At 39.9% G+C, this 19,229-nt stretch overlaps 1 protein-coding gene across 7 annotated transcripts in view; it reads left to right on the top strand.

Annotated features, from left to right (window-relative positions):
- CTNND2 (catenin delta 2) overlaps positions 1–19,229 on the top strand; it is a 985,037-nt gene that overhangs the window by 858,255 nt on the left and 107,553 nt on the right. For 4 of the 7 annotated variants that reach the window (XM_066243701.1, XM_066243686.1, XM_066243666.1 and 1 more), the window contains 2 exons: positions 9,569–9,742; positions 18,876–18,950. In XM_066243701.1, coding sequence (XP_066099798.1) covers positions 9,569–9,742; positions 18,876–18,950 — 249 coding nt within the window. The remainder of the gene's footprint in view (positions 1–9,568; positions 9,743–18,875; positions 18,951–19,229) is intronic. The other 3 variants (XM_066243718.1, XM_066243694.1, XM_066243709.1) reach the window with 1 other exon arrangement.

Genomic DNA, 19,229 nt, shown 5'->3' with positions numbered 1-19,229 from the left:
CCATTGGAGCAAGGTTGGCCCGGGCGCTGAGGATGACTCCATGGTCTCTGCCTCCAGCGCTAGAATGGCTCCAGTTGCAATGGAGCAATGCCCCAGATGGGCAGAGCATCACCCCTGGTAGGCATGCCAGGTGGATCCCAGTTGGGTGCATGTGAGAGTCTGTCTCTCTGCCTCTTCACTTCTCGCTTCAAAAAAATACAAAAAAAAGAAAAAGAAAAGGAAGGAATGTAAATTTGTGATTTCCACATTGGGCATCTGCCCAGGCACCCACCTTAGAGAGAATCCTGATTACAAGTGTCATTTTAACAACCAGCTCACCAAACTCAAAAAAAAATTAGGTATTGGTTCTGTGAAACCAGTGTGATCCAGCTGAGTCCCACCACTGCTTCTAACCCAATGCCAAGCTGTGCTGAATGAATGACGGACAGACTGGGGCCCACAGTGGCCTTTAGTTCTTGCTATTGAAGGTGTCTTGAATAGATGTTCATAGTGTGACTTGTCCCTACCTCATCCATCTCCTTTTTGGTGGCTCTGCCTCCAAGGGCCACTGTGAACCAAGAGTATTTGCAGATAGAGCTCTCTGCATTATGGTTCAGGCTGTTCTGCAGCTACGCACAGCCGTGCTGCATTGTATTCTGTTGTCAGTCAACATTCTGACCCTGAAATCACCACCAACCCGAATGACCATCCTGTCTCACACTCATCATCTGAGAGCTGAAGAGTCACATCAACATGTATATGGGTGTCTCAGAGGGCCCCTGGAGAAGCAGTACTTTTGATCATGTCAGATTTAAAAATGCTTTGTTCTGAAGATGTTAACCCATGACATATGTAGTGAGATTAGATGTCACAAAATGCTATCCCCTTCAAGGTTCCCTTGGGTCTTCAGGATTCTGTGTGGGCATCACCTCCTCAAGAGCCTCACAGATTGCCCATTTATCAGAGGATGCTGTTGGCCCAGAAGTGACACTAAGGCTACAGAGCAGTCAATGCCTCAAAGCACAGAAATTATCAATAATTTCATTGCAAATCACCACATGAGAAATTTGAATTTCAAACTTATTTCAGACTAAATGGGTGTGAATTATTAACATAAATATATGTATGTATGCACATATAACTTGTAAATATTATATGAGTAAAATAGCAATAAGCTACAAGAAAAACAATAATGCACGCACCTCCACCATTCCCCACCCCTCCCATACATACAGCCTTTCAGATCTTTTTCTCTCTCCATATTTAGGTACAGCTTTGCTTCAAAATACAATCATACCACTCTGGTCAGAGCACATGCGGGGCCCTACCAGGCAGCCGCGTCCACTGGCCGTGGACTGGCTACGCCGAGGCGGCTCAGCGCTGCTGGCAGCTCGGCTCTGCTGTCTCCAGAGGCTCCTGAGATCTGTCATGTCCACCCTTTGAGAAGCTCCCTCCTCCTCATGGCCAAGAAGGCTCTTCATGTGTACAGTTCAGGAGCAGAAATGGGCCAAAACAGTCAGGGGAGAGTACAGATAGGGACAGACAGACAGGAATGGAGAGAGATGAGAAGCATCAATCATTAGTTTTTTGTTGTGGCACCTTAGCTGTTCATTGATTGCTTTCTCATAAATGTCTTGACCATGGGGCTACAGCAGACCAAGTAACCCCTTGCTCAAGCCAACAACCTTGCGTCCAAGCTGGTGAGCTTTGCACTCAAGCTGGCGACCTTGGGGTCTCTAAACCAGGTCCTCCACATCCCAGTCCGACACTCTATCCACTTTGCTACCACCTAGTCAGGTGAGAGAGTACCTTTTCTTTTGGGGTCCAACCAAACATTACATATGTCACTGCTGCGCAAACCACTTTGGTCTGTATGGATCACCTTAGCTGCAGGGAAGTCTGGAAATGTAGTGTTTGTGCGAGGCAGCCACCACCTCGAAGCATTTTGTTAACTAAAGGAAAAGGGGGTGCGGTGTACACTAAGGGGGTACAGTGCATACTAAAGCGGTGTAGTGCATAGTAGGGGATGCAGTGCACACTAGGGAGTACAATGCACAGTAGGGGTACAGTACACTCTAGGGCTACAGTGCACTCTAGGGGGTGCAGTACGAGCTCTTTGTCTCTGAGGTGAGGGATGTTTTATTGCTGAAATTGTTTAGAATTCTATCTGTACACAGTGATAAAAAAGACCGACTTGTATTCATTTTACTGTCTGTAAATTCTCTGGGAACAGTGTAGTGCTGATTATCTGCGCCCAGGTAACCGCACCCACTGCCCATCCTGGCACATCAGCGACGGCGAGAGCAGGTGTGGGTGCAGCACCCGCTCTGCCCTCTCTGCACCCTGTTCTACAACAGTCTGTCCCTCGGTTCAGCATGATCTCTTTCTTTGCCAGTAACCAGTCATTTACACCGGAATGTGGCAGGGCTACCTGAACTTTTATTTTAACACTGTAGCGTGATGTGCAAACCAATCCTCAATTATCAGAAAGTTAGGCTCTTTCTAAGTTTTAACTCATATAAACTGTAACAAACATCTCTGTGCTCAAATCTCACTCACATCCTTAATCATTTCTCAACGATAAATTCTTAAAAGTGAGCTATCTAGACCAAATGCATGTTTTTAGGTGTTGGATGCATCAGCCAACATTGACCGTAATCCCTCTCGACACCAGCGAGAGCTGAAACACATTTTGATTTGATTTATTATCACTTAATAGAGTAGCCCTTCATGACATTCTTGATGCCTTTCCTAATATCACAGGTTGTTTTTCTTTCTTCCAGACAGTTTTCATTTCCTTATTAGTAAGCATCCTTTCTCTTTTGCTGCTTAATACCATTTCGTCTCTCACCATCTGCGATGTCAGCTGCTGCTCATCCTCACAGCCGGTTTCAGGAGAGGCTCACTCTGCTTTTACCTCACAGCATGCCGGGAGCTTGGTGACTCAGGGCGTGGGGTCTTGTGTCCTCAAAACAACAAATCACAGCAGCGTGCAGAGGTCGTGGCTGCACATTTTCATGCAGTGACGCTCTCTGCCATGCGGCAGGGATGAATGAGATGCCCCTAGTTCTTCTGCACCTCTCTCATGTAAAACAGATTTTGTCACCTAAAATTGCTGTGTTCATTTCAGTGAGTTTACAGACTTAAAACCTTAGTTAGGTGTCCCATGTAGTCTGCTTATTTACATTTTGCCATGCAGTACTCCACCCATTAGTAAATACTCAGAGTTTTGTACTACGAGACCAGGGCTTCTCACCCTGGCACTGTTGATAATGTTGTGTTGTGGGGCCTGTCCTGTGCACTGTAGCATGTGGAGCAGCATCCCTGGCTTCTACCCAATCCGTGCCAACAGCACCTCCTCCAGTCGTGACAACTGGAAATGTCTCCAGACATTGCCAGTTGTTTTCTTAGGTGGTGAAACCATCCCAGTTGACTGTATTAGATTATCTTTGAGGGACACATCACCAAATGAGACTATGAGATTACTGGAATGAAGTCAGGAACAGAGCTCCCTTTAGAAGGCAGGTAACGGGGAGGGTCATGGTCCAAGAGGATGGGAAGTTAAGGCACAGAGAGAATTCCAAATGAGCATTATTGGCGCTCCAGTTGGTTCTGTCATGACGACGTGGGGAGGGGCCAGGTGAGCCTTGAAAACACTCCCCTGTGGGGCACAGCACAGGGGCCTGATTGTGCCAGTGTCTGGAGTAGGCAGCGGTGCCAGCCTCCCTCCCACCTCTTCCTAAGCGAGTGTGTGGCTACACAGCCCTCAGCAAAGCTATCTCTGAATTTTTCCCCACTGCTTTGTTCAAAAAATATTATACCCTGCCTCTGCTGTAATGTGGATTTCTAATCTTGCAAATGCAAACTCCCTCCTATCTCTGCAAAGCAAACCCGGAGACAATGCCTGCCCCTTAAATACAGCTCCTGGGCGTGGCCTCTCCCCTGCATCCCTGCTGCCTGCACAGAGCAGCCCCGTAGCCTGTGTCTTCTGAACGGCTCCCAGGGGAATTCAGACACCTGAGCTACCTTTCTCTTTGAAATCCTCAAGAGTCAACACAAGTATCATTTTTTTATTCTGGCTTTTTACAGTTGCTTGGAGTTTTTTATTAACCATCAATTTATTCCCTGTCTCCCCTCCAAAAAAAAAAGAAAGAAAGAAAGAAAGAAAGAAAGAAAGAAAGAAAGAAAGAAAGAAAGAAAGAAAGAAAGAAAAGAAAAGAAAAAAAGGTGGAAATGGTAATGAAATACTGTAAAGGCGAAATCAATTAGTAACTTTGCTGTTCAAACCAATTCAAGCAAAAAATGGCAGACTTGTGTTTGGGTCATTGGTTTTTAAAGTACTTAGTACTGACTGCAGCCTAATTAACCGAAACCCGGCACGTGAGAGGAGTCCGCTGCCAGTTTCCCTTCTTGGAACCGTCTCACAGCCAACTTCCTTGTGGCGGCTGACTGCGCCTGAGAGGGAAGAGTGGGGTTTGGATCCAGCTCGGTAGAGAGATGTAGGCACTGGCCATGCGTTCCGCTGGTGAAGAGACCTTTTCTGTTTGTGTTTCAAGGGTACAGGTCAGGAGTAAAAGCTTTCTTTTTTTAACGTAGATGTGAACAGTGATGACGCACATGAGAGTGAGCATTTCTCCTGAAATGCGAGGTCTTCTCCCGATTGAGTGAGCCCTTCCTGTTTGTACCTCCAAGGAGCCCAGCGAGGGCGTTGGAGTTGGAGACTGGAACAGGGTTGAGCTCCCTCTAAGGCAGAGAGAGAGGAGCAGAAGTTTTCTTGTTAATTCTCGTTCAGTGGGGGCTTGGATGAATGTGATCACTTGAGTGGTCTCATGAGCCCCTTAAAGAACCCCAGTTTACAAAGTCTCATTGTGAAGTGTGTGGACAGGTTTACTTTATAGTTTTTTGAACTTTCTGATATTTATCCCTAAGTCACATCATTCTCTTCCTATAAGGAGCAAATGACTTCCACTATTCCATTCTCAAGCCAACCAAGGTAGAAATCTTTTAAATAGAATCTAAGCCCTCGGGGGAAGCAAAAGTATTAAAAGCAAGTGCAAAGAAAAGCTTTTTCCTTTTCTATTTTTTTTAACCCTCACCTTGAACACGTTCCCATACCTATGTGATTTTCTCCCTAAGTAGTCATCTCTTACGTGGCTGGCCTGTCTTTCCTGGCCTGCCGAGGACCGTATCAGAGAGCACTGTGTCCAGATTTCAGCAGCCCCTTGACTTCTTAATTGGGAGCATGTTATTCCCTTTTTTTCTAAAAAGATATGACCATTACCTTCTTGGAGAAATGACACAGTTTTTCAATTTTATACAGGTTTAGAAAGGGAATGTTCACTGATTTGTTTTAATCATACTAGTCATGTGTCATACAGTTAAAGCCAGTCAAGAAAAGATAATGTGTTATTATTGAGTATGGTACTGTTTGGGAAGACAGTCAGTCTATTGGTCTGCTCTGTGATCTGCTGGCAACCTGATCCTGCCACATACTTTCCTTGTTTTGCTGCCATCCTGTCCCCCAGAGAGCTCCGTGGCAAAAAAAGTCATGGTGTAGCTAGAGGGCCCTCCTTATACCAAATTTGCTTAGTCCTTGCTATGACTACTGTCTTAGCAGCTTGGGATGCCATAACAAAACACCATTGATGGGGTGTGGCTTAAACAACAGGCATTTATATATCACTGTTCTGGAGGCTGAAAGTCCAGGATCAAAGTAGCAGCAGACATGGTGTCTGTGAAGAGCCTTTTCCTAGTTCAGAGGTGGCCGGTTTCCTGCTGTGTTCTTACAAGGCAGAAAGAGAAAACTGTGTTCCACTCAGCCTATAATAAGAACACCAGTCCCATCGTGGGAGCTTCACCACCTTTACCTCCTCTAAACCTATTCGCCTCCCAAAAGCGCACCTCCCCATTCCATCACATTGGAGATGGAGGCCTTGAAATAGGAATTTGGGGCCGACACAAACATTCAATCCATGGCATCACCCATCAAACATTTCAAAAACTCTGGATAACCACTTAATCTTTAGCTTCGTGAACTCTACATATATGTGTAAAAATTTAAATTTCTATAAACAAAACAGTGAACAAGAGGAACATTAGAAGGTAAAAATATAGTCCGTTATTTTTTCCTATTGAACAATATAGGAATAACACAAAATATAATTTGAATATTTAAGTAATACCTTTAAGAATTGAGAGCTGCTAGAACTTTTGCAAATTTTATTTGTTGAACTATAACAGATGGTAATGACAAATGTGCACAAAATTGAGGAACACTTACTTAATTGTCAAGTGTGAAGAGTGAAACCATGAGAAGAAAGGGACATTTTCACTGACAGTTTCCCCCCCAGGCTGGAACAAAACTTTTGAAAATCACAAATGTCTTTCTCCTTTTCCTTTTGCTTTCCCTTTAATGTCAGCTTGATTTTTAAATTTAAACCTGATAAGTTTAAAATTTATATAAACTTAAATATAAACACACAGCTATATGTTTATGTGTGTGTGTATGTGTGTGTGTGTGTGTGTGTGTGTGTGTGTGTGTCACAGCTTGGCAATAATGCAGACAATATAATAAAAAATGCTCGGCTAGCATTGCCCCTGTTGGTGTTTTGGAAAGACTTCATCCTTGATCGTTCTCTGTCTTTACTTACATAGAAAGTTCTCTCTCCTGACTTGCTGATGTTTTGCTTCTTTATATATTATTTTCATATTTCAAGCTCTTAAAGAATTTTGATAATATGCCCTCAAGAGATAGTCCAAAATAAGAAGTTTGCATAAGGGTCATAAATTTCATCCTATGTCCTGACCAAATAGCTGATGATTGCCTTTAGTCCATGCGCATGTTTTTTGCAGAAATTTTCGGATAGATTCATCTTATGTTTAAATTTATAAATGACATATTTCCTCTTCAGTAAAAGAGTCGCTTAGCCCCTGATTTCCCATGGAACCTCACTCTAAGAAGGTTAGCAATAAAAGTTTGCATGTGCAGAATTGTTTCATGACTGCAGTCAGATTCAGATGTCACCACCGCCCTATCGTCCCGCTGTGCTGTTTCTAGACAACGTAATGTCAAACATGTGAGCACAACTCTTAAGACTTCTGTTCTTTATAGGGGTGATGAAAATCAATTTTTTAGTGGATAATTGAGAATTATTTTCCTGTTAACTCAAAAGTTTGAATAAAGTACCCAGATAAAGGCCAGATACATTGACTGATTTGAAGCCGTTCCTTGTCTCCAATATTGACATGCCGGGTGCCATCAACATTATGCGAAAGCAGATCATCCCCTTTGAACTCTATCTCTAGCTGCCATCAAAGATTATCCATATCATACCAGGTTTTCCTTTTATTTCCTTCAGCTTTTCTATGTAACTATTAAAAAGAGATTGTAATAAAAGGTATTTTAGAGCTACATAGATCACATGTCAGAGCAGATAGAAAATGTCTACTGACTTAGCCATTTGTCCTGTTTGACTGAGCAGCAGTTAGAAAAGGGGAACAAGATGGAACCCAGCAAACAATGACACAGCTGTCATTTGTTCTTGGTGTGAGGGACATTTTATCCATCTTGAGTTCTAAATTTCAGTCTGGTTTTTCTCAATACTATTAAATCTTTGTATGAAAATGAGAGCTTAAAAGGCTTAAGGAGATGACAAAATAAAAATAAACCCAAATGGTATAATTTTCCATTTCCTGTTGTACTAGCAGAGAGATTCAGTACCCCAAACTGGTTTCCTTTGAGAAGCCAGTGTTACCCCTGCTTCATCATCTACATCAAAAAACCCACAGGATGACAGTGCTCTATGTCTTGTGCTGTCTTTCTATCCAGTGGAGTGAGCTGGTCACCAATAATGAACCAGATACAATATGACAAGATTGGTTCACTTTCTATTTTTTGTATATATATCTTTAAAAGAGATGGTACTGGTTTCATTGCTAGACTGTGCACAGATGCAGTCATCTTTGAATGGTTTAGAAGTGGCTTTGGTTTAAAAAAGAGAGATTCCCACATTGAGTGTTCTTGTTAGAAAATTGAAATTGAGTGACAGTCTCATTGAAAATGACCCTCAGCGTGATGTCCAACCTCTGTCTGTGCGGTGCCATATATCTCTGAGCTTTAGCCTTGACTTAAACTAAGCTGTTTCATGACTGAGACAAAGAAGGCATGAGTTTTCAGGTTTTTCTGGTTTGGAAAACAAATGATGAAATTCTTTAAATTAGTTGTGACACTTATATAACTTTACATTATCTCTAGCAACACTTTCATTTTTATAAGAGTATGGAGTATGAAGTAAAGCCGTTTGCTTCCAGTAAAATTTTTTTTCTTCCAGTAAAATTTTGAGAACTAAGAAACTTACACCTATTCTAAAATCTAGTTGTGGTTTTTGTATATATGTACATGAAATATCTGTGCAAAAGCTAAGTATATGGCATTTGGACTATATTTATTTTAAGTAATCATTAATAAACACAAACAAAGCAGTTACATAACTTAGCACTTTCACCCTAAAATTAAGGTTTATTTTGTTTAACTGTTATTCTTCTCTAAAATGAATATGGAATATATTTTTCTACACATATAGTTTACTTCATTGCCTTTATTTTTCACAAAAGATAAGAATCACTACCGTTTTTAATATTTTTAAAATTAGAAGAGTGATAAAACAGAAAATTTGAAATGTAGAAAAAATGAAAAGCATAAACATTTTATTAATAAGTTTTTATTATTGTTACATGGTTTTTATGATGCATTTTACATACTATGAAGTACAAACCCCATACCACTTTGTATCCGGCTTTGTTCATTTAACTTTTATTGTAATTATTTGCCCTAGTTGCTACAAAGACCTCAAAACTAATCTTTTTAATGGCCTACTGATATTCCTTTGTGCAATAAGCCATAATTTTGAAGTTATTTGTAATTAATTTTTAATTGCAAGTATTCTGTAATTTATTAGATTCAATTCAAAGCAAAATTAACTATCAGAACTGCTGTAAGATCTAATGTACCTAAACTATGTTGATGCATCTAATAAACCATAACAATTTTCTCTTTTGTTTATTCTGTCATTTCTTTGAAGCCCATAGATATAATAGTACTCAGAATCAGACAGACATGTTTTACAAGTTATATAGGAATTTATCAGAGTTCACATTTATGCATAAGAGCGGAAGACATTTCATTATTACTAACTTCTATGTTGTGCCAATAGTACGTTAATTGTAAAATATGCCACCTTGATCATTAGTCTTTTTCCTCCCTGCTCAATCAACACCAATCCATCTCTTCTCCTTCCTTCCTATTGCAATGACCTAGAATTGTTCTCAGGGAGCTTATCCATTCATTCTATTGCCAGTTACGGTAATTTATGTCCACACTCCAAGTCTCTCCATCCTCCATCACAAGCTCCTGGTGGGCAGGAATGGCTCTCCTATTCTGGGATCACTACTGCATTACCCTACGTGCAGGACATGTTCACAAATGTTATGAACACGCTACTTTTGTTATCATCTGTCATATTTACAGAAGGCAATATTGGGAAGTGTAATGATGTTAAAGGTGTTTACTCTCTCGTTTTTCTTCCTCCAGTGGGATGGAGTAGGACCTCTTCCAGACTGTGCAGAACCACCCAAAGGGATCCAGATGCTGTGGCACCCATCAATAGTCAAACCCTACCTCACACTGCTCTCTGAGTGCTCAAATGCAGACACACTGGAAGGGGCAGCAGGCGCCCTGCAGAACTTGGCTGCAGGGAGCTGGAAGGTATGACTAGTTCATTACCATAAAAAAAAAAAAAGAAATCTGGGATTATCAGCATGACCTCAGCAAGTAGCACAAGTCCAGTTTTGAGAAATGCAATTCTAATGAAGTTTTTGAGGATGTGAGAGAAAGACCAGTTACATTTAACTGTTGCACTTAGAAAAGGTATTCCTTTGGAAAATTCTTTTTAAGAGCTCAGGAGTCCTTGAAGATCACTACAGAACACAGATGGATAGCTGTAAGTATAGTCATTGAAAACGCTGTGAAATGCTTTCCATTCTCCTTGTGTAGCTGAGCGACTTCATTTTCAGAGGAGACTGTGGCATGCTGCTGCTTTTCAAAGCACTGCTGTTGACTATTAAGGGAGCTAATACCCAAACATCTTGTATAAAAACCCATGTGAATTGCTCTGATGTTGTAGGTGGTCCTGTTCGCAGAGGAAAAAAACCTCTTGAGTTTTGAAATTATTGGCTTACAGAGAAGAGTAGTACTGCTAGTTATCTTTGGCAGAAATGTTAAAGTAAAACAAATATGTGATTGGGAAGATGAGAGTCCTTATAAACACACACTGTCACTGATTGGGTTTCACTGAAAATTCCTCTGATCCTCATTCTGGGTAGAAAGGGATTCACCAAGCAAAAAAGTCTTGAGTTTGATCACTAATCATTTCATGAACTAACTTTCCTTATTGCATAAAAAAGTGTAACCTCTTAGAAGAATGAGGGCCTGACCTGTGGTGGCGCAGTGGATGGAGTGTCGACCTGGAAATGCTGAGGTCGCCGGTTTGAAACCCTGGGCTTGCCTGGTCAAGGCACATATGGGAGTTGATGCTTCCAGCTCCTCCTCACCTTCTCTCTCTCTCCCTGTCTCTCTCTCTCCCTTTCTCTCTCCTCTCTGGAATGAATAAAAAAAAAATTAAAAAAAAAAAAAGAAGAAGAAGAATGAGGGTCACTGGGAAAATATCAAGAGAGGAAGTTTGATGTCTGGCATCCATTTCCCATTCATTTAATATTAAAACATGGGTTTGAAATATGCATTAATCATGTTTTCTTTTAACATTTTCTTTAAAACAATGTAAATATAGGCACATAATTACAAATAACTCTCAGAAGCTCACAGGCTGCACACATACTGGCCTCAGCATTGTATGCAACCACACGCTGCTTTTTTACTGTACCTTCCAACATCTACCTTCTTGTCCACTCTTCCTTTCTCTCTCTGTCTCTCTCTTATTCTTTGTTTCCATAGCTACAGTCTCAGCATTAGCTCTGCCTTCTTTCTCAGGTGTGACATCCAAACATTTAGGACTTAGTCCCTGACAGTATTTCCCAGGATCTGGCTGTTGATGCCTGGGCAAGCCCACCTCTTTCTTTTGAGAGTCTTAGGAATGAACATATTGCTCCCTTCCTCCCTTGCTCCTAGGTGTCCCTAATATTATACTGAAAGAATTCAGGTTGGGTGGGAGAAGTGAAGCTGTCAAGTGACATTGTCACTTGCTTTCAACCAAAGAAAACTTTTAAAAGCAGAGTCATGCCAGGCAGAATTCTAGAGAATAATCTTGCATGAGTAGGAAAAAAATAATAAGGGAAATCACCTCCTTGAACTAACCCTTAGATCTTAACTTCCTTTGTATTTGGGAGGCTTTAACTCAAATCACAAGTCAAACCTAGATTCTACCTTTTCTGAGCTTTGTGACCCTGGGCAAATTATAACATTTCATTATTATGTTCTCAGATGTGTCATCTTTAAATAGAGAAGGTTGTGGCTACTTCACATCACATCATACAGGTCAATCATGACACTGGATGCAAAGATGGGAGCAGGATGTCATTGGCCAAGGGGTCATCAATGTATATGGCCGAGAGTACTTAGTTGCTGCCAATCCCCACCCTGCTCCCCTGCCTTGGGAGACGGACGAGATGGGCATGGGAAAGTGGGCTCTGGCCTGCAGGCAGAGTCTGACCTGAAGCACAAAGCTACCTAGATAGTGGCAAATCAAGTATTCCATCTTGAACTATGATATTTTAGTGAATTATTATAGGGCTTTTTTTTTTTGAGAAATAATTAGGTTCTTAAAACAATTTTTAAATGGAGGCATATCTTTGAGGTCTATAGGATTTTAAATGTAAGACTACAACCTCTGCTTTAGAAGTTAAACTCTATTTCACATATTCAAAAGTTAATTAGAACCATAGGAAACATATTGAAGAATCAAATAAATCTATTTCTAATGTTAACATACAATGTTTGAAACAAAAAAAAAATACATGGAAATGGGATTAACAGCATATTGAACAATGAAGAAGAAAAGATTAGTGAACTGGAAGCCAGCAGTGGAAGCTATACAAAATAAAACACAGAGAAAAAAGAAAAAACTATACATTGACCTGATATATGTGTAATTACTGTCCCCTAATGAGAGGTGGGATAGGAGGGAAAAAAAAAACAGAAAAATATTATTTGAAAATGTAATAGTTGAAAATTTTTCAGATTTAGTGAAAACCATAAATTCACAGATTCAAATAACATAAAGGGCCCAAGTACAATAAATATGAAGAAACTATACCAAAGGCACATCATCATCAAATTGCTCAAAATCAGTAGTAAAGAGAAAATCTTAAAAATAGCTAGAGAGCCCTGGCTGGTTGGCTCAGTGATAGAGCATCAGCCTGGCGTGCAGGAGTCCCGGGTTCGATTCCCGGCCAGGGCACACAGGAGAAGCGCCCATCTGCTTCTCCACCCCTCCCCCTCTCCTTCCTCTCTGTCTCTCTCTTCCCCTCCTGCAGCCAAGGCTCCATTGGAGCAAAGTTTGCCTGGGCACTGAGGATGGCTCCGTGGCCTCTGCCTCAGGCCCTAGAGTGGCTCTGGTCACAACAAAGCGACACCCCGGATGGACAGAGCATCGCCCCCTGGTGGGCGTGCCGGGTGGATCCTGGTCCTGGTTGGGTGCAAGTGAGAGTCTGTCTGACTGCCTCCCGTTTCTGGCTTCGGAAAAATACAAAAAAAAAAAAAAAAAAGATAGCTAAAGAAAAAAAGATATGTGCTAAGACCTGCATCACATCTAAACACCAAAATCAAGGATGTCATCAATTATTTAGTTTTGTATGGAAATCCTTACTGAGCTACTAGGCATGTCCTCTAGAAAAGAATCTAGTCTGTAAACCCTTTAAAGGCAGAAGCCAAGTCCCATTTATTTCTTGTACCCCACTGCTCGGCCTTGTGATAAAAAACAGTAATGGAAAATGATTTTATTTTCAGTTTCCAAACCCATCCATACTTTGCAGGCTGCAGATTTTGATAGCATTTCCCAGTCTCACAGTTCCTGCAGTGTTGAACTCTGTTTAAATTGCCAGGCTCTGTGTCTCAGAGGTCACGAGGTCACCTGGGAGAGGTATGGAGATATGTCTGGGTCTTGAGGTGTTTAGAGTGAGAAGATGATAAGATTAAAAATGTTTATGCTATTTTGATATTCAAAAATTCTCTCCTACTTTGGATTGTAAAATAAGAGTTATGTACAAAGTATAATAAAAACGTTCAATATTTTCTGACAATAATATCTTTCTGACTGCTTTGAGTACATGAACCTGCCCATTAGTTCAGCACAGTTATCCCCAGTGTGAAATTTATCCTCACGTATTCATCAAGAAGACATTCATTTGGTCATTTTTTTTTTCTATTACTTAATCAAGTAGAGACTACTAATAGGAAGGCAGAAGGATCTAGAGCAGATGAAGTTGATATCACAAAAAACATTCTGAATTTTAGACTAAGTTTAACAACTATGCCCATTAGATTTCTCAGTCCACATTAGATTTTAAGCAACATATTAAAAAATGCAAGAAGCCTGACCTGTGGTGGTGCAGTGGATAAAGCGTCGACCTGGAAATGCTGAGGTCGCCGGTTCGAAACCCTGGGCTTGCCTGGTCAAGGCACTTATGGGAGTTGATGCTTCCAGCTCCTCCCCATTCTCTCTCTCTGTCTCTCCTCTCTCTCTCTCTTTCTCTCTCTCTCTCTCCTCTCTAAAAAATTGAATAAATAAAAAGTAAATAAAAATTTTAAAAAAAAATGCAAGAAGTATCTTTTATAAATAGGCTTGCATACAGGCCTGCCATAGAAGGAAGAGTAAACACTGTGATGGCAGAGAGAAAAGACAGAAGAATTAGAAAAAGTAACTACAAGAGAGAAAAACTGTCAGAGGCCATTCAGTGTCTTGGCTGTTGCATATATCCTAATAACTGATAGTCACAGTGCTGACTCCCTGTCATCACGAAAATGTTAATATATTGCTAGTAATTTTAAAAGACAGAAAGCATTTTAGAAAGATGTCCATTACAATGGTTAAGGTAGAATTTTGACTCTCACAATGTCAGCCTTACTTATAAGAAGCACTAGCCTTCCTAATACTAGTAGACCAATGGAATGGTGCTCAGGCAGAGCAAGAGGCTGCTAAGGAATATTTGTGTGTAGTTAAAAATAGGTATACATTTTAACATAAGAGCTTTCTGAGCAAACTGCAAGTATGCAAGCATGCATAAAAGTCAATCACTTTGCCAACATCTGTTGTATAATTTATTAATGTACCATATTAAATGATAAAAGAATATGTAGGAAGGGAAGATAATTCATAGGGATGATCTAAGAAGATTGTGATTAAGCCAAACAAAAATTTTATAAATTTTACAATTTAAAAATATTAAGGACGACTTGTACAAAAAGTAAATAAATCTTTTAAGAAAAGACTTTAAGAAAAAAAATCTAGATTAAGTAAAAGATTAATTTAAGATACACAACAGCATCAAGTTTCATATAGACCATGTTACTTACCATCTGAAATCAGGAGTTCCAATAACGAGATTTTATAGCAACTGTTAAAATTTAGTGACTTTTTTTAGTGTCTTTAACTTTTTATGACCCAGACAAAAGCAGAAATGTAAAGGTAAAGTATTAGAATTTTTCATAAAGACAACTTTTATTAGACCTCATCATTTGAAACAATAATTACTCTTTATGGGGATATTGTGCACATTCTTTTTATGTGACAAATTGACTAGCAAACTAGATCTTCATAATGGTCCTAAATACTTTTTAAACTTTAAAACCCTCATTACATGGTTTATGAGCATCAGAAAAACATAATAGCATTATGGCAGAAGCAAAATGTCTTTTATAGCCAACATGGAATTTGTTACCTTTTTCTTATTTACAAAACTATGATGTTTTTGTTGCAGAATATTAAAACAATTGGCTATAGTAGGTTACAGATTTCCAAAAATGTGAGCAAATATTTTTTGAACTCCCATCTATGGGTTATTTCTATTGTAATTGAACTTTGTGAAAACCCAGGGTTTGAACTCTAAAAAATGTATCAGTACTTGCTTTTAAGCCAAACATTTTAGATATCTTTGTTTAGTCAGCTTTCTCCCTAAAATGTGATTGTTCTCAAGACTATTATTTTCTCATTTACTTTTTAAATAAGATAGACTAAATAGATACTTGGATATTAATCTGTTAATATTTAATGAGCTAACCTGATAGGAACATAGATCTAGTGAACAAGGAACCACAACCTCCTGCCACGTGGCCCAAATGAATAAAAAATAAGAGAACTCAGAAACTTGAGACTTGTCCCTAGAGACAGAGTCAACAGCCTAGAGAAAGACCCTGAATTCAATTCAACATAGCTCAGCAGTTAGTGGCGCATGTGCAAATGAGCCAGGACAGATTAATGGGTGCAATATCATGGCTTGCCAATTAAGAGAAAGATAATTGTCTGTGTCCTAGTTAATGGTATGGTATAAAGCATAAAATTTAAATTTACAAAAACAAAATTTCGAAAAATTATATTGAAAATGGGATATGAAATATAATGCTTACTAGGTTAGAAATTGGGCCAGAATAAAGAAAATGGTGATCTGAGGACTCTGCCCAACCAGCCAGCTCCTGGAGACAGCACACTCAGTTGGACATAATGACCAGCCTGACACAGGACAAGGATGGATCCAACCCAGGGAGAAGGTGGTGGAGAGGACCGTGGTCATAACCAAGTCATTGGCCCTAATTTCACATGACTTAGTGATTTCTTGTCCATGAGATCCCAGTAAGTCATACTGATAGCAAGAGCTGTGCCTGCATTATAACATTCACAATAAAAATTAAAAAAAAAATCTTTCTATGTTCAGAAAGGTTTAATTTTAAAAGCATGATTTTTCATCAAAAAGTACTGATCCCTGAGATAGCCTGAGAGTTGGAGGACAGGTGTATTTATTACTGTTGGTTTAGTGACTGCGTCCTCTATGTCTCTTTTACTTGAACTTGACCCTCTTTATTGGTTCTTACCACAAAAGACTCTCTAAATGCTTTTTCCCTCAGGAAAATCTCTTGCTTGGACATTAATATTTTCAGCATCACATGAAGAGATGCAGTAAAATTTAGTCTTTGCATTAACCTTACATTCCAAAAATACAAACAGAACATTTTCAATATGCAATAGCTGCCATGACCTTAATCAAAAATTTTATTAAATTGACTTTTTGCTTTACTAATAAGCATAAGGGAAGTCTTCACTGGTCCTCTTGATTAGAGATAACTACTTTTCAAATTAGATTTTAAAAACAAAAATCTATAATCCTGTAATACAGCTCTGAATTTGAAGACCCAGCACCTGAATTTTATGTCCATTGCCAAGTAACCCTACCACCACAATGGCCTTGTGCTAACACCGCCTGGTTGTTTCATAAATCCTCCTGCAGCCACCAACCACAGCTGTTCTACAATGGGATGAACTGGGTAATTCAGATAACGATCCACACTGGAGAGAATAATGTGAGGCACGCAGCAAAAGCCAGACAGTTACTGAATATTTTTAACATTTTATAGTAAACCTTCAGTTGAAATAAGACTAAATAAGTAGGCTCTTTTGTTTGTTTGTATTTTTGTATCTTCCGCTCTCTTATCATGAGAATGAGATACCATTGTAAATAACATGGCATTGTAAATGAATTCCAAAACAGATTTCAGGATCTTCCTCAACCTGGACTGAATTTATTGCAATGTATTACTCATTTTACAGCTGTGGAACCTTAGCAGATGGTGGCCCTGTGACACTACAAGATGTTAAAATCCTTCTGAAGGATGAAATTATGTTTTGGAAGGATTTGGCTTGAAAAGTGTTTACCATATCAATAGAAAAAGAGGGGAAATAGCTAATTTGATAAAGGAAGTCAACAGGAAAGCAAGCACATAACAAACCATTTAATGGCAGACTGAACTTTTAAAAGCAAGAGAACTTGTAAAGTGGAGAGATATTTATCAACAAATTTAAAATGTGAGCACTATAATGGGTTTGGCCTCCTAGTAGAATGTTTAGTATTTAAAAGAAAATACTATCTCTAGTTGTTTAGCAAATTATTAGGATTTCAAGAGGAAAAAGCTAATTAAGTTACAGTGTTAATCTCCTTTTAGGAACATAAATCAGCTTTATGGAATCACCTTATTTTAAGAAGGGAAGAAATTTTCTTAAAAAATTATAGCTATTAATTTTGTTTATAGCTGGGCTGGGATTTTTAAGGGTCAAGCCCTCGGGATTCCATGTTGGAGTGAGGTAGCCCAGGTTCAAAGGATTCAAAAATCAATGACTTCACTTTATTACCAAACCATCAATACGGATAAGAAACATTATTGGACACTATCTCGTGTGCAAGTAACATTCTTTGTTTTTTGTAAGTTAACATAGCTTCAACTCTGAGCCCTCATTTTAACTAATGCAAAAAAAAAAAGTTTAATGTAAACATCTCTAGGTAAACTCAACCAAATTCAGCCATTTCCCGTTCCCTCAGACTTAAACCTTGGCCATAGGTTATCCCTTTTCACTGAGGAAGAACATATGACTGTTGACCATTTTCTCATACCAAGAAGGTGTATCTGTAACTCATCCACATTTTTTACCATATGTAGCCATTTTTTTTAACCCTCAAATCAGTTCTCAACAAAGCTGAAGGACTCTCATTATTCTCCAAACGCCAAATCATCTTTCCACCCAACATGGGAGGGATAGAATAGTTGGATTTCTGAGAAAATAAAGTCATAGCCTTCCCTTCTTGGCTTATTTCAGATATGGTGGAGTTCTCCTCTGTCACTGTTTGGGAGAATGGAGGGGAGAGCAAGGCAGTGTCTGGGGGGCTGAGCACAGAGGATCACAGGAGAGAATGAGATGCTGGCAGAGGAGGGGAGACTGTCAGTATCATAAAGAGGAGCAGATTTGCAATAACAGGATGGGGAGTCAGGGAAACATTTGACCCCGGTGGGCAGGTTACTAAACAACTTTGTGTCTAGATTTTCTCCTCTATAAAATAAGAATACTAATACTGCCTCCCAGCAGTATTGGGGAATTAGAAGAGGTCATTAGTTTACAAACCTGGCATCCTGGGCTGGAATGAGGTGTTACCAGAAAAGAGGCCATCTTTAGGACCCATGCATCCTCCTGCCAAAGCTCCCAAGAACATTCCCTACCATTTTTCAAAAGGTCCAGAGTATGTCCCCAGTATAAAATCAATTGTTGATGTTCATCTCACAATTGGTAAACATTGATCCTACACTCTGATTTTCATTCTCTTTGTTTCTCTAGCTTCCTTTCTTAGTGTTAAGTACTAACCCAACAATGCATGGGCTGCGTAAGCTCAGATTTCCTGTCTTTCCTGGACCCTGGAGACCAGAGGTTTACAAGTAGTGGAGGAGGTAGACAAAAATTGTGTCTAAGTAGTGGAGGAGGTAGACAAAAATTGTGTCTTAGCATATCAAATTGCAGGTGAAATTTCCAATAGAGGTTTTGTACAGTGTTCACAGAGCACCTCCCTCCAAATTCCAAGAAACAACTTCCAAACCTGCATGTTTTTCCATGTCCAAGACTCCCTGACCATGCAATTCTTTGCTACCTGAGAGTAGGGCTGTGAAATAGTTGATTGCAATCAAAAGATGCTTTAGCAATTCTATCTACTTCCCAACCTCTCTGGCTTCCTGCAGCGGGGGCAAGAGAAAAGTGTATGGTATAAGTTCATGGTGATAAGTAGCTATGTGAATGTGACTGCTAACGTAGGATGGGATGAAGTTGTGTGTTTTCTTGATCTCATATTTCATGCAGGGCTGGGCTGAGGATGTGGCAGGCATGGCGTATGCCCTACGTTCACTGCCAGAGGGGGCTCCCTGCCTGCCACAGGTGAGAGCCAGCTCTGGGGTGTCTGCCCCAATGGGGAATGGGGGTGGAGGGGGCCCGGCGGGGGAGGGATGGGGACTTTGCTTCACCTTTGGTGGTCCCCAGGAGGACTCAACCACAGAATCCAAAACTTCACGTCATAAATGTCATTTTCTTAGGTGAAAATGAAATTGCAACAGATTAATCCCTTCTATGGGTTGATTTTTAAAATGCATGGGCTTCTTTGTAACACTGTGCAAGAGTATAAAGTGTATTTGCAAATCTCTGAAGAACCTGGGCCTA

The sequence above is a fragment of the Saccopteryx bilineata genome, chromosome 1 (genome assembly GCF_036850765.1).
Source record: "Saccopteryx bilineata isolate mSacBil1 chromosome 1, mSacBil1_pri_phased_curated, whole genome shotgun sequence".
NCBI lineage: Eukaryota > Metazoa > Chordata > Mammalia > Chiroptera > Emballonuridae > Saccopteryx > Saccopteryx bilineata.
This window is presented reverse-complemented; position numbering and strand designations above follow the sequence as displayed.